The 16,510-nt window shown below is 47.2% G+C and overlaps 1 protein-coding gene across 1 annotated transcript; it reads left to right on the top strand.

Moving 5' to 3' along the window:
- On the top strand, window positions 1–16,159 carry LOC135804402 (leucine-rich repeat-containing protein 4-like). The gene is made up of 11 exons (XM_065318269.1): window positions 1–525; window positions 7,345–7,516; window positions 8,641–8,715; window positions 9,610–9,744; window positions 10,368–10,433; window positions 11,196–11,267; window positions 11,673–11,738; window positions 12,525–12,593; window positions 13,225–13,368; window positions 14,513–14,584; window positions 15,202–16,159. Exons 1-11 carry the CDS (start codon window positions 429–431, stop codon window positions 15,794–15,796), a joined length of 1,563 nt encoding a protein of 520 aa, XP_065174341.1. The 5' UTR covers window positions 1–428; the 3' UTR covers window positions 15,797–16,159.
- Window positions 16,160–16,510: the final 351 nt, after the last annotated feature.

The following is a 16,510-nucleotide window of genomic DNA, read 5'->3' as shown; positions in this document are numbered from 1 at the left end:
CTGAGATCAGATAATTGCATAGGGCACGTCCAACGCTGTCAACAGTCAACACTTCACTTATGCCTCGCTCCAACCTAGCTAGAAGCCACTACTTATATGCGGGCTTGCACAGCCATCCAGGAGTAGCACTTTGACCTGAAGAGTGTCGGGAAGGACGAGGACACCCCGATCACACACATCGCCCTGTCATGGGAGGAAGACCGAATCAGACTCAGAGTGTGACTTCGCTCGTGACGTTCGCATCCAGTACTCTTTAGAACAGAATCGCTCACAATATTATGACTTTCGTATGACTATGGCTTGCTCATGCTAGCTCAGTCTGAGCAGGAAGAAGACGATAGCTTGCCGGAACCTGGGTCGCAGGTACCTTCGGGCCCGTGCTGCTGCTGCCGTTTGGCCTGGCACGGCCGAGCGTGGCCTTGGCGGCAATGAATTGCTTCCTGTGGTCGCCCAAGCCTGCACCAGCAGCAGTGTACTGGTGGTGCTGGTCAACCCTACTCTACTTCCTGGCTGCTGACGGACAAGGTAAGTTCGTGTCGACAATGCCATGGTGTAGGCAATATGAAAGTCATCATCTTTGTTTCGTAGCATGCAGCACTGTGCGCTAGGAGGGGATTGGTGGTGGTGGGGGGGAGGGGATTGGTGGTGGTGGGGGCAGGGGAGGGGATAGGAAACGCAAGATGTTAAACAACATGAATATCAGAGAGCGTGAGATCAGGCATCAGCCATGCCTCCCTGGCCACCACAGCATGCAGTGTCTTAGGTGAAGCCACTGGCCCTTCTAAACCGTGGACAGGCTAGGATCCATGCGATACTGTGTAAGCTGCCTTGAAGGGCGCTTGTAGCTAACTTCCTAACGAGTAACGTCCCTTCTTTCAAAGGACGTATTCTACTAGGCTTACCGGTATCCAATGTGCGTTTCTTGTGGATTACCAGCTATACAATGTAGTCTGTAGACTGCACATGTCTAATCAAGTAACATGATCTATTTACTAGATAATTATATTTACTATGTAACTGCAAGAATACCGTGGCCGTGTCCTTCAAGGCTGGGCGGTGGGTTCCGCGCCACGGGTGTCACTTTCATTCGAGTGAGGAGAAGTATTAGTTATGCTAAGTAAGCAGATGACAATGCGGTACGAAACCCTACGCCTTCCGCTAGGCATTGAGCTAGGCATTGAGCTACAAAGTTATGCCTTGAGCTAGCCTTGACTTTCGCATTCTGATGATCCCAGGTGAAACTGAGAGTGAAACAGTCACCAGGATTGTTTCGTGGGGTTTACGATTATCTTTGTCGAGGTGCCATTGAACAACTACTTCCTCTAGGCATGCCGATACGGTGTTGGTTTTACTTTTAGGGTTGTGATTCGTGGTGCGGGGGGAGAGGGGGCTAACTGTTATGGGGCGCATGGGCCATACATACAGCACAGTCGATTCGGCGACTGGGTTTCCGCGGCAATATGTACCTTGTGCTGTTCGAACCCTTACATCTGCTGCATGGTCGCATGATGTTGATTACTAGCCCCTTCGTTATGCTGGTGCAGGCTATGCAGAATTGCAGATGTGTTGACCGTTAGCAGTCTTAGCTATGATGAGTATACTCCACAGACCGGAGTGCAAGGGGAAAGATTCGAATATCTTGAGAACGATTGACATCCAAGTGCATCCCCAGCTGATGCAGTGATGGGACACAATCACCGATCCTGGCTCTGGCCTGGGTCTATGCATTGGCCTCTATTCTGAATGCCCCGTCGACACGTCAAAGAACGATCGATGATAACGTCCAGTGTTATTGTGTTTGTTCAAGAGAAGATCGCAGAGTCCGCGCAGCATCAACAATGCTGAGTGGTTTAAACCGGGGCGCATGCAGTCGTGAAAGGGTTCTTCGCTTTAGCTCTAGTCTAGCTGTAATACTGAACAGCAAGCACCCTTCAACTGGACGAAGCCTGAGAGATTGTCCATAAGTCTTAACAGTGTACGTGCCTAGCACTCGGCATGGGCACTGGTCCAACCTGGGCAACCTGCATGATGGAGATTGCTTTCTGCCCTCATCGGAGAGGCTCGCGCTTGTGGAAGTAACTGATGGGTTCTTTCAATCACGCCACTATCACAGTCACACCTGATCGAACACACTCAAGTGGCCGGTGAATGGGTTCGTAAGGAACGCGACATACTACTACTAGTACGGTGAGGCCCTTGACCACATGCACAGGGACACGATGGTCAGGACCATCATCTGATCGTGCTCAGTCTTTCCTATTTCCAGTGTACGTGTAGGCCTAGTATAGGTCCATTATGCTATAAGGGTCTGAAAACAGGGTACAATGGCCAGCCAAGCTGATACAACGCAGACAACTACAAGTCATGGTGTTGTATGCTGCGTGTTGTGTGCCAGTTGAACGATGTGACATTGCCCCGTTTTAGAACGCCAGCTAGGCCGTATTCTAGGGGTCACTACTCGGAATGGGTGGTCAGCGTGGCACATGACTGTGGCTAATCATGCATGAACACACTGCAGTCTGCAGAGTGCAGTGGCTGCACCCACCACCTATTCCGGCAGCCTATTGTTCACAAACAATAGTGCCCTGACATGGCCTAAACCGTAGCAAACGTGACAGCCGCTATTTCTGTTCCGTGTTCGCTTGTTGTCTGGCTCAACTTCCAAAAACAATTCCAAATTTGGTTCAACCTTCGTGTGCCTGGCTCATAACTTCATTTCTTGCGTGAAAGTTGTTTTCTATGTCATGTAACTTGTTATAATTTTACCCAGAGGCTTCTCGCCTGTCGAGGGGGTGTCTATAATACACGTACTATAAAAGACGTGGTAATATAGCAGGCAACGGAGCAGCAAAGACGACGTAGAAATAGTGTGATGTCAGTGGTCAAGACAGATTGATGGATTTCATGTACAGTTACAGTCAGTAGTCATGTACCATGGACCCTGGACCATGGACCCACAGCAAAAGTCCTGGCACGAGAGCATAACAGCACCGCCTAAGCAGTGACTGTGAAGTAGAACAGCTACCGTCGTGTCACAGTGCAGTCCAAATGAACTTGAGATGACCTCCCAGTGGACTGGATCCGGCAGTGACAAAGGAGGGAGACAGAGAGACAAAACGAAAGACAGAGAGGGAGAGAACTCTTTTCTTCTGCTGTCCATGGCCGCCGCACCGGTGGTTGAATGATGTCCATTGTAAAGGAAGCAAGAGGTGGCCACTTCCAAAGTCTAAGATATGCAACAGATATAGAGAAGTCTGAACGAACGCACGCGTGTCCGCCCGCGCGCACACACACACACACACACACACACACACACACACGCGCGCACACACACACACACACATACACACAATCCGCGTTCAATGAGGCAAACAGGAACATGTCTCTCGTCTAGACGGTAGGCAGTGCAAGGTGCAGAGTAGGCAGTGCAAGGTGCAGCTGAGTATCTATCATTACTCTAACAGCCTGCATCGTAAGTTACAAATTGGCAGGGGACTTGGGCATCAACCGCCCTGCGTAAGGAGCTGATACCACTTCAGGGCAAGCCAGCCACCGAAAACCAAGCTGTACACAAGAGGATACACAATTATAAAGTAGAGACTTGTGAAGTTGTGTACGCTAGTACATGATGTATGTTTCCATAACTTCAGCTGTAAACTGGCAGTAGGTGAGTAAGCACTACACAAGTTATCCAGTCATGTGACTTGTGTTACATTGTACTAGATTTGCACACTGTACTGTGTGTGTGTGTGTGTGTGTGTGTGTGTGTGTGTGTGTGTGTGTGTGTGTGTGTGTGTGTGTGTGTGTGTGTGTGTGTGTTGGCAATGCGTGGGTACTAGTATGCAGTACCCCTCATCATCCGCCGCGTCTCCGACCAGCCTAGCAAAGAAGGTTTACCTCTCCCACATATTACAGGGGCTAATCGTCATGCTAGTGGAGATGACGCCACCTCTAGCCACTGGTAATAACGCTAACAGTTATATTCCGCCCTAGCAGTAGCAGTGTTCAGCAGTAGCAGTGTTCAGTACCCTCCATGTGTACTTTAAACCCATCTGACCGCCCTATATGGCCTAGCTAGGCTTAGCCCTTCGAGTCGAAGCCGCTCATGCCCTACAAACATTTACATTGTACTAGTTGTCGGAGAAGACATGTTCTTCCTGTTGTCACGAAACCTTGCCAGTTTGCCACTGGCAGGCTGCGATGAAGGCGACGGCTCGCAGTGTCTCTTCCGCTTTGTGGCCGGCCTTCTGCTGTAGTACTAGCTAGACGACGCGCCTCGGGCATGTGAAACACGTCACACGTGCACCTCACCATTTTTACAAGTAGTAACTGTTACTCCAACAAGGAGAAATGCTTCTTATTGTCCGTAAACTCCAACGCAGCCGCTTGTATGAAACTACTTCACTCCTTAACTCCAATAGTTAGGAGTGAAGTACATGGACACCAAGGAATACAGTTATTCTACAGTAGTAACTGTTCAGTCATGTGACATGTAGTAGCTGATTTCTCTTGCTTATCTCTTGGATGTACAATGTGTACCTGTATGTCAGAGGAATCTCCTCTGATCCGGATACAAGAAGTACAATTACGTAGTCAAGACACATTTTGATACAAGAAGTACACCTGTGCTTCCATGATACTAGTACTAGCACTGCTGCTGCTGCTGCTGCTGCTGCTGCTTTCAGCTCAGTGAGATCTGCTGACCAGTCCGGCTCCCGTTCGCTATTGTGATCACGGTTATCATGGTTATTGCGTTGTGGACAAACCCGTCTGGATGATGATCCCACTATCTGCTGGCTGAAACCTGTAGACTGTAGTGTCATGTAGATCTACAATGCACATCATCCCACATGTACCAGTACAGTCATGATTGTACAGATCTGCCACTTTGACTTACCAGTACTCAGTTCATACAGACTTACATTGCCACGATCAGCGGTATCGAAGGTAGAGCTCAGCCGTGGCAGCTGGAGAAGAACCTACCCATCACCATGATCACTCATTACATCACTGGGACGAAGCGACAGGACACAACGATTACCATGGTTACTACAACGGCTGCTGGTCTGAAGCTGGTTGGACGCTCCCGGAAAACAGCCAGTGACTACAAGACTCCGTGTACTTAGTAGTCGAGTCCCGGTACGTACTGTAAGACATGTTATTATAACGAGTCGCAAATTTAACGATTGTCCAAAATTCATAGGCTAACGAGAAGATATGTTAACGATCTTGCAGTATTCTGCCATATCCACACACAGCATATATGATTATGAAGCAGTACGGCTTCAACGGATCTTATTATAACGAAGAAATGTCATCCGTTAAAACGTTAGATTTGCTTCCTCGTTATATATACATGTCTTACAGTAGTCGTTGATCTACATGTAGATCTACGTGGACATCTACAACTCGTCTGCGAATACCGCAAAGCAGATCATGCACTTGAGTCCATGATAATTTTATACTGCACGGGTCACTGCCACAAGGGCCTACTCCACTGTTCGTAGTGCAGGGCAGTACTTGCACTGCAAGTGAGTAAAATGTAGCCTGTTATTTTTACGTGGCATACCTTGTATCGTAGATCTAAATAATAGCGATTTTATCAATAATTATTTTATAGCCAAGAACACTAGAGGAGTAGAGCATGCAGTAGCATATTGCCATAACAGTCATTGTATTTCACGCAGCGAGGCTGTTTCACTTCCAGCTGGAGCGGTGCAGGGTGGATCTACTGGGTAGCGATGAGATGCCCTGGACTGCTGGAGTGGAGTCTGGTGGTGGTGGTGGTGGTGGTGGTGGGTGGTGGTTGGGATTATGTCACGTAATGTGCTTCGCATTGTTAGCTTGCTTCAGTTCCTGTCCCTCTGATCCGGAAATGGTGCTGCATCCAGTTAGTCCTCGCAACAGCTAGCTTGCAGCACATTCACTCCGACTACGAGCTCGAATGCTCCGCTGGCCGCACGCGCTAGCTGTTCCCGTTACAACGCCCTGCTGACGTGCAATGTAACCCTTTCCCACTGAGGAGATGGGAGAAGATCGTTGGCAAGTGCACTATAGCATTCTAATGTTAAGGTGCGTATTACGTATCCATTTCGTTAACTTTGGCAGTCTGGAGAGAGACACGATACTGAGTGATGCCCATTTTGTGGCACTGAGACGGAATACCTACCGGTAGTAGTACATGACATTGTACTGATATAAGATACGGTGTAGGCAAGAAAATAAGGACTTGCAGGTTTGAAAACTACTAGTACACCATGCATCGTGCAAAGTAAAAATGCCTGCCTATATGTAACTGGCCATGATGATTGTCTATACTATGGAAGTAATGAGAGAGAGAGAGAGAGAGAGAGAGAGAGAGAGAGAGAGAGAGAGTTTGTGCCAGGAACAATAATGGAGGGGGGGGGGGGCACAGGCAACAAACAGTAAACCCATGATGATGGCATCGGTTTCGTTCCCAATATTGTCTCGTCACACAATGACAATTGCAAATCGAATACGTTGTGCCGCTGAGTCGGCGAACATCTGGTGACTGCCGACCATTGGTTTCTGCCGCGCAGCTTTGGAACACCCTGCCACAGGAGCTTACGTCCACTCGTCGGCTAGATTCATTAAAAAAACAGATTGTCCTTCTATGCCGGTTTATCTAGCTGAACATGACCTCCTTCTGGCATTGGTCCTTCTGATTTCTCTCTGATTTTGAATTCTGTTAGAATTTGGCTTCAAGCCTTGTAACTATTGGTATATATATTTCTAAATGACTTCCTTCCCATTTTCTCAAGTACAGCTCGTGCTTTTTCGAGACACACTTCATCTTTTATTCTATCGCCATCATAATATTGGGCATCAATGCCCGTTTGGTTTGCGATGTAAGCTAAAACTTCAAACAAACACAAAATGCAACGTACGGGCGCAGTGCGCACGCGGAACGATCGATTTGTGGTTGCATACGATAGCGCTAGCACGATAGCTACGCAAAGATGGGGGCGCAACACGGTGCTAAGCTCGGACGTAGTCATGCAGAAGGATAAAAACATGGTGTGGTGAAGATCAACTTCTGAAGAAAAAATAATTGGCAGAGGTGAAAGTTACAGGTTCAACATGCACACACCGCTATACAGGTTCAACATGCACACACCGCTATACAGGTTCAACATGACACCGCTACAAGGAAAGCTATGCTTTAAAATGTGTTTTTACAGATCTTCCTTCAGTTACAAATTCCCGCACTGACTGGCTAAGGAGGTTATCTCAGATAGTTCTGGCTCAGTGAATATGTGGAGAAAACGAGATTCCGATATTCACAAGTACATATATCCTGTCTTGTTTTCTCTTCGCCGACAGTGGAAGCATCCCATCCGGCTAGACAGGCAACCATCCCGCCATCCAAAGATGAGACTGCCATCATTCCATGCCCTAAGGGCTGCTCATGCCGTAATGACTGGAAGAAATCGATAGAATGCAAGAGCATTGGGTGGACAGAGCTTCCCAAGTTCCCACCAAATGTACAACACCTGTAAGTATATGTGTATGTAAGTAGGTAGGCTTTCAAATTAATTCTAGCCATTCATTATTCTCAACCTTCTCTGACGAGACCTTAGAGTGGTCGAAATAGCGCTGTATGGAGGAAATGTTATATGTCAGTATCCACAACTTGGTGTCATGTCGCGGGTGTGATGAGATCGGCCAGAGAGCACATGTGGTGGAAGGCCAGAGAGCGCATCATCAGTGTGGTGGAGGTAGAATTGTGTATGTATATGTACTCAATCTGCGGACAGAACTGTTTCGTCCTTTGTGGACTCATCAGCGCAGCACAGAGGAAATGAGGCCGAACCTGAAAGTAATGAAATTTTTTCCCCAAAAAAATCTCGGTTCTCGTGAGACTCCAAAGCCAGATTTAAACCAGGCCCGAACGTACCTTGCCCGGCTGAGTACTCAAACTGACAAGCCAGTGAGCTCTGCATAGTGCAAACAGCTATTAAAGGCACTACCCCACACAAGAGTGCGAAACTGCTACAAGAGCAGAAGCGAAACTGCTACTCCTATATAGATTTTCAGTGGCCACTGGTAAATCTGCTGTGTTCGAGTCTCATACCTGTCTTGACTGTCACTCAGCCTAGATGTTGCATGTAGTATTCACTGTAAGTTAGCAGTACATGTATATTCTGAGCTTTTTCATGCTCACACCGAGTAGCCACTTTCCGCTCATGCACGTGCTCTAAACGAATTCAAATAAAATAAACAAACAAACAAACAATGCGATAACGTTGCAGGACAATGACCGACACCGACTTTCAGCTTGTTCTTGTCTTGGTTGCGCGCACCTTCCCTCGTTCTTAGTTTATTGCTATAACTTGTAGCTTAGAACCTTCCAAGTTCGAAGGCGCTTGTTGTGTGCATCCAAGACGTGCTGGAGCTGATTGGCAGTTAGTCGTAGAACGTCAGTACCGTCGGTCATTGTCGGTCAGTGTCGTGCAATGTTATCGCATGAGCTGATTGTCCAGTAACTGGTGGTGTCAGTGGACAGTATAGAGTAACTTGTAGTTCCTTGGTCCTTTTCTTTGCTATGAATTTTCAACATGAGAGTTAGAAGTGGAGTTGACTGTAAATCCATTAATGTTCATTTTCATGTGTGCGCAGAATCATCACAGGTAACAGCATTCGAAGATTAAGTCGAGAATCTGGCCTATACAATCTGCCCCGCTTGAGAGACTTGTAAGTTGATTTCCGGCAGTAGCTGATCTGAGGCAAGAGCCTTTTTCCGGCAATCCTTTGAGGCAACTAGTGCCAGGTGCTGTGAAGCGCTGGACACGGTATATGTGTGCCATCGCTCCACCGCAGCAGCGCACTGGTACATGCAGGACACTATGCAGCTTGCATGCATGTGACCAGCCTATTTCACCAAAACACAGCAGCTGTACAGTGGATAGGTCGTAGCACCCATCGGGGCTACACAACATACATTGGTACTTGGCAGTATGCCGGTGCCCCTTGACCCGGATTTAGAAGTGAGAAATTCAATGCATAATCCATGGTCAGTGCAACACACGCTTACAGCGGGACAGTAGAGTCGCGCGCTGAAGAACGTGGAACCCAAGAACGTCCAGCCTGAAATTCTATGAACGCAACAGCCTAAAGCTAGGAACGGCGGTGTTGGTTTTCTGGCAGTTTGTGGAATACTGTAGTGTCTTGTATAAAAGCCTGTCTTGTATAGAAAGAAGCCTGTTTAGATCAAGGCTGTCAAGTGCAGTACGATGTACAACAACTTGGAGGATCAGACTCGATGTGCTAAATTGTGCATATTTTCATCCTGGATTGGCACATATTGTGTACAGCAGTGCAAGCGTCGGTTCAACATCGTATTTCGTTGTATGCTAGTACGCCGAAATCGCTTCACAGGTAGAAAATCGACAGGGGGGGGGGGGGGGGGGGGGGGGGGGCGGATCAACGGTACTTTACGGTACATGCAATCACTTCTCAACAAATGGTTCTGCCAACACATCGACCGGTACGTACTCTTAGATGAACGGTTCGGATGAGCTTTGTCCCGGTAACATGTTTCTCACTTGATGCTTTCTAAATTCAAAAGGATCTTGTTGTTTGCTACAGTACCTTCGACAATAACGGACTCAAGCGCGTTGAGGAGGGCACGTTTCCGCCTTGGGTGCGTATGGTCTCCCTGGATGGCAATCTGTTGACTAAAATATCAGCTACAGCGTTCCGCGAGACGAACATCAAGACACTGTAAGGTTATCTATGGAAAAGGAAGCATTTCTTTGAGCAGTGTACGTGCACTGTGTCTGTTTCCGGGGTTAAAGGCTGTGCCGCTGTATAGGCATCAATATGATTGCACTGTCTAAGCTAAACCCTCATTTGGTGGAAAATTTCCAATTTCTATGTGTGTACTGAAGTACTGGACTGAATGTTTGGGGCGTAAGACACAGAGCGTGGATCGAGAATAGACTGAATCCCCCATAAATAACCAACTGTTTGTATGCTTGTCCTTTTAAACACTCGTTTTGGTCTTCCCTGGCAGAGTTTTCATAGCTGGGCCCAATATATTTTGCAAATGGATTTGCACAATGCCTGCATAATGTTTTAACTAACAGAGACTATGCACTCTGTAGCGGAGTGCAACATGCGTGCTAAACTGGTTTGCTTGGGTTATCGGGAAGAAGATGAGCAAGATAGTTGAAAATACCTGAGTGATCACGTGCCTATCCTAATGGTAAAGCACTATTTCCGTGTGTGTGTGTGTGTGTGTGTGTGTGTGTGTGTGTGTGTGTGTGTGTGTGTGCATGATTGTGTTTGTGGTTGTGTGTGTGCACGCCTGTGCATGTGTGTACTGCCTCAATCTTTTTTCACAGACACATTGCGCATAACAAAATTCGCCTGGTCCGACATGATGCATTTCCACTTGGTCTTGAATTTCTGTAAGTCACCCTGCTGTGCCCTTTGTCTTCCGGTCACCATAGTCTCCCATCCACCACATATTTCCTCCTCCTCCTTCTTCTTCTTCTAGCTCCTTCTAACATTATCTTAATGATAGCTTGCATGCCGTCCTACTGGTAGGACCACCGGTAGGACCCAAGAAAATGGCGCAAAATGCAAGGCTATGTCCAGTGCATTACACATGTGCAATTTTATCAATTGTCAACATGGCCGCACATACTCCTGTCGGAGCGCTAGTAACTCTGTGCAAAGTGAATTCTGACCATGACACACCAATCGCTGTGAGGTCCTAATGTTCTTATTAGCCTGCCAAGGCAGTGGAATGCATAATTCCATACTCTGTTTCCATGGTTACTATGAGCTGTTACCATGGAATTTCGTAGTATGCCTTGTGCGATCGCATTATAAAACCTGTGGACTCCTTCAGTAGCCCCTTAGCAACAGGTTAGGGTCAGGTTTTAGGTCAATGTTAGAACAGAGGCCATGCAGCATGTCTGTGTATGATGGTCATACCGGTAGGACCGAGGTCTATGCAAGCTATCACTAATCCTTCTCCGTCTCCTCCGACTCCAGCTTCATTTTTTAATTATGTTGCCCACTGTAGGTAGGCAGAAGTAGAGTGCAGCGGAACAGTTCTGGGACATTCTCGTTTCCTAAATGCTTTCTATATGAGCCTATTGTACTGGCTGACAACTTACTTGCTTGTCCTGTCGTGTTCTTATCACAATTCTTCTATCATTCAGTAACATCAGTGGCAATCGGCTCGACAGAGTTAAAAAAGGATTTCTTGACTACCTGCCCAATCTTGTCTACCTGTGAGTATTAAAAAAAATTGAAATAGAATCATATGTCTGAGCATTGACCAATCTGGTGAATCCGCCAGTACATGTATTCAACTAACCGGCTCTGTGGGAACGCGGTCAATTTTAAAGTTATCCGGCCTGAGCACAACTCACATAGTCACAGCAGAGAAATGTAGGATTGATCCACCCAAAAGTTGTCAATTTGTCTTTCTTCTTGGTTTTAAATTGCTTGCTTTCCTTTCGGAGCCCCATGAAAACTCCTCGTTACCAACGCTCAAGTAGAGGAGATTTAGCCCCAAAAAGCCCCAATATGTAGTACTAGCATAAAAACTTTAAAGAGAGTGGTGAGACTCTCAGTCAGCAGATGCTAATACATTTTAACTTTGTGTTTGGGGTTTGGGTTCTGCTTTTCTTCAGCTACCTCTACAATAACAAGATTGACACTATTGAGCACCATGCTTTGCCCAGCTCTCTCAGGACACTGTAAGTCTACGGTTATCAGGCCATTTTTAAAGGGTTTGCTTGCACGGATACATGTGTGCATGTGTGTGCATGCATGAACGTGTGTGTGTGTGGGGGGGGGGGGGGGCGTGTGTGTGGGGGGGGGGGGGGGAGGGGGGGGGTGTATGTGGGTGCATCTGTGCATGCATGAACATGTGTCGGTGTGTGTGTGTGTGGGGGGGGGGGGGGCGAGTGTGCGTGCACATGCCTTCGCTGTAACAAGTTAGTAAATCACCGTTCCTTGGGCACGTGGACACACTGTGAAGGCCACCATGATGTGCATGTGTGTTCAACTGCTGCTACTTTTATACACTGTGTGTCTCTGTACTCCTCGCTAGTCTGCTGCTAACTGTGCACCAATCTGACTCGGTTCAAAATCTGGTTTAGTTGGTGGACTCTTAAGGGGTCGTCGCAAAAGTTTTCTGTCGTCCCTGAAACGAACATCGTTCATTTCGTACTCGGACCCCCTCCCCTCCCTCTGAAACGAACACAGCTTGCTATGCTGGACGACGAAAATCGCATGCATGTACATGTCATATGTACAGTGTCGGTCGACTTGCGATTTTGGCTCGCACCCCTCCCCCCCAAATGAATCATGTTCGTTTCAGGGACGACAAAAAACTTTTGCGACGACCCCTAAGGCATAACTTGTGCCCCAACGTTTTCCATGTTTCTAATTCAAAACTTCCCTTGGCTCACCATCCGAGTCCCTCTATACACATCATGATAATTATATTTCTTGTACTGAATATGATCCTCTTTCTGCAGTGGACTGGGATTCAACAAGTTGCAGCGCCTGGGCAATGAGCTCTCCAACCTACGGATGTTGAAGAACCTGTAAGTATTGCTTTGAAGAACCTTTTTTTCACGCAGCCTCGCTCCCCCCCCCCCCCCCCCCGTCAGCCAGTGGTCTCTGTGTTCACATTCCATTTCTTATTAATGATAGTAACTTATTGAAATGTACTGCAGAAAAATGTGGATACTAGTCAGGGCCGTAGCACCCGGACCAGGCCATGGCCAGACCCGCATATTATCGAAACAGTTGGCCCACTCAATTCGTGCACACCAGTACATGCAGCAGCTGCTCTAGGGTTGAAAACTAGACAGCCCCTGGTTGAAACGATGTTCATTTCTATCAAGTATCCAATTTGGCCAGACCACCTGAGATCACAGTGCTATGCGGCCTGCTAATAAAATAAAATACGGACTGCACTTTTGCGTCCCCGGGTCAGCCGCGTTGAGCCATGGACCGCACTATTCGCTTGTGCTGGTCAGAGAAAGACAAATACGACCAAATGAAAAGATACTGCTGGGTACACTGCTAGTGGGTGAAAGACAAACTGAACTCTCTGGAGAAAGCCGATAGAGGATATCATTTTGCAAAGGAGAATGGTACGAACTACGAAGAGCGGAGGAGGTCTTAAGATGTGTACCGTATGTTATTTTGCCTGTCGCCATGTCACCACAGCTTCTTGAATAACAATGGAATGAAGAGCCTGGGCCACAACGCATTTCACCACCTACGTGAGTTGTGTGAGCTGAGTCTGATGAAAAACCAGCTGACCGAGTTTCACCCGGAGCAGTTCGCTTTGCTGCACAACTTGACAACTCTGTAAGTAACTTGGCACAGCCATGCGGACACTTTTCACCAGAGACAAAGACTAGAGTACTCCTTGCTTCAAACTACTGTACCATCTCAGCATGGAATTCACAGCATGATTGCACATAAAGGTGCACACAATACCACGGTGACTGCCACTACAAGTCCGATTAAAACTGCACAGTCTGAGAGCGGTACTGAGTCACTGCACAGTCTGAGAGCGGTACTGAGTCACTTGGAGTGGATCACGTGCACATTAGGCATCTCTAAAGTTACTTGGGGCTACCTGCAGTGCATCGTAAGATTGGAAAACAAGATGTTTGTACATGTTTGGCGGGTAGCAATATCACCACTGTCCGCATGCAGTACCAGGCCCGGAGCCAGCTCCCAAGGGGTGGTACGGCCCCAGGTCGGCTGAAGGGGCAGATAATTTCCGCATGTCCTATTTCAGTGCCATGGGGAGGATTCATCTCTAGCTAGCTCTGTGCGGCATCACATCTGGTTGTTCCAGCTACACATATCGCTAACAACAGATACAATGAAACGTGCATGTGTACAGTTAGTACAGTAGCCCTCACAGGACATGATGAACAGTTTATGGGTGAGAGACTCTTCACGAGGATAGCCTATTTGTACCTCCACACAATTGATCATACACTGGACATTTGTGAAATTTGGCATTGATAGAAACTGGTCCGGCCATGGCCGCACCAGCCGTACCAGTGGCGCCGGCCCTGAGTACACATGCACGTGCACATACGTTGCAGCATCATGTTATTTTAACTCAGATGACTATGGCAAATACGAGCCCTGGAGTGACAGTTTTCTAACGTCAGTTATCTACATCAACAAGGTCACCATGTAGGGTGTGAACAAACGTGATCGTTTGATTCTGAGTAATTCTGTAGATCTGGAATCCGCGTCTGGATCAGGCCAACCAAATGATTATGGCTACATATTATACACCTCTATTAAACACATGTTTATTAGCTTCCAATTAGGGTTTCTATTGCCCCTAAAACGGTTGGGACTCTGTTGATCAATTGAATGCGTTTCAACTTAATATGATCTAGTATAAATGGAGGGTCACTTGCAAAGCTTCACTGAATGTTGAACTGAGCCGGTGTCACGGCTTTTTGGTATTCTTCTATTGCAGAAATATCTTCAAGAATAAAATACGCAGACTGCCCAAGTCAGCCCTTCCACTCAACTACAAATTAACACGCCTGTAAGTACAGTAAACAGTAGCATAACACTTATTGGTGTGGAGTTCACTGTGTAAACAGTAGCATAACACTGTTATTGGTGTGGAGTTCGCGCTGTGCTCATGGTGTGAATGAAACAAGCAAGGGTTCCATTAAAACTCTAAAAGGCAAGATTGAGCGAACACGGTCCTACCCCAGCTATCTGAACCTCGATTATCCACATGCTTTTGATAATAGCTGCTGCACCTTATCAGGCGTATCCTTGTGACTGTACAAGTAGTCTCTCCGGGAATTTTTCCGATGTTGGAAGAAAACTTTCTTGTTTTTTGTTCGTGTGTTTGTTGCTGTTTCGTGTCTTGCTGACTGTGTGAATGTGCACTGTGAGATGCTTGCCCCTGCTCACTCGCAATATGACTGGCATTGACTGCACATTGAAAGAGAGAAACTAGGCCGATGTGGGCATTGCTTCGCGGTCTTTGGATCTGCGATGAGAGTTCTCAGAACGGTATTATCAGAGCATCAGAGCGCACCAGTTCAAAACAGCTTGCCAGACTGATTGCTAGGATAACTGGGTACAACACGCGGCTAACCCTGTTCCCCAATGTTTTGCACATGCGTGTTTGTGTATATGCACATATAGGTACCTGCAGCAAAATCCATACCATTGCGATTGCTCAGTAAGATGGCTGGCAGACCTGATGAGGGACTATACAAGCGTCGACTACACTAGTCACTTTCATGACAACTACATGTCCGGGAAGAAAAAAAAAGAAGACCCCCCTGCGCCTGAGAGTATATTCTGCAGTAGTCCACCTGCGTTCCAGAACTGTCCGCTGGTTACGATTGACTTCGATTGCCCTCTCATGAACTGCAGTGGAAATGCAAGATACGACGGGCCTTGGGAGCCCAGTACGCTGTCACCGATATTCACCGACACGTGTGGACCACAGCACCAGCAAGTTATTGCCGCTGCATCGGGATCATTGCTGCCACCGCCCACGACGGCCACCACCACCATCAGAAGCAGCAGCAGGCAAAGTAGCACAACCCCTACACAATTGCATGACGACACGGCATGGAGCACAAATACTGTCAGCATGCAGGAACGCGGTGCCAGCCGCGGTAGCAGCAGCAGCAGTGCACCAAGTAACAACCCAGTGGGGCGTCAGTCAGCAGCATCACTTCTCCTCTGTGCCTGGCTGCTAGCTGTGCTGCTGGAGAGCAATCTCCTGTAGGCAAATATCTACAGCAGCCGCTCAGTCTCATCCCTACTACTAGTAGATACTTCATTGTCACCATGGTTACCTGGGACCATTACATCATCCATCCATTTTCTATTACTAGAGGCTATGTCATGCAGTGATAAAATCCCCCCACCCCCACCCTGTCATGTGGCCACTATTCTTGAGAAAAAGACAGAAATAAGTTGAGATTCGTTTTGTCTAAGTATTATGAGCACTGCGCTGCTGATGCTCAAGTTCTTGATTGCGTAACCATGGTAACGCTGTGCTCAGCCTGAGCACAGCGTGCTGCAACAATCCAAGTGGCACGGTACAAGCCGCAGCACTGAACAGGAGAGGTGTACTGTGACACGCAGAGACATTCATGCCCGCCTTAGCAGCTACATTTCTTGAACCACCTGCATTCCGAGCTGGTGCCATTGTAGCGTGTTGTCAGGTTGCTATGGCATACTTTATGCCTTCACAGCCCCATATCTTGGATGGTAGCATTCCTTTCTTTACTTGCAACTCCGCCACCCCATACTTGTGGTACTGATACTATTATGTTTTATGTTAGTACTTACCTTTAAAGAATTTCCTTGTCTTGTATATGGAGAGAGTATTTTGTGAATTCTTTGAAAACAAAGCATATAATGCTTATTCTAGACATTCTAGTTTGGCAAGTATATTCCCATTCTTGATGTCATCATATTTTTCTGGAAAAAACTT

The sequence above is a fragment of the Sycon ciliatum genome, chromosome 1 (genome assembly GCF_964019385.1).
Source record: "Sycon ciliatum chromosome 1, ocSycCili1.1, whole genome shotgun sequence".
NCBI lineage: Eukaryota > Metazoa > Porifera > Calcarea > Leucosolenida > Sycettidae > Sycon > Sycon ciliatum.
This window is presented reverse-complemented; position numbering and strand designations above follow the sequence as displayed.

Coding starts and splice junctions, on each gene's coding strand:
- LOC135804402 (XM_065318269.1), top strand. CDS start 429: ATGAATTGCTTCCTGTGGTCGCCCAAGCCTGCACCAGCAGCAGTGTAC. Junction 8,716..9,609: donor CTGCCCCGCTTGAGAGACTT/GTAAGTTGATTT, acceptor TGTTTGCTACAG/TACCTTCGACAATAACGGAC. Junction 11,268..11,672: donor CTGCCCAATCTTGTCTACCT/GTGAGTATTAAA, acceptor GCTTTTCTTCAG/CTACCTCTACAATAACAAGA.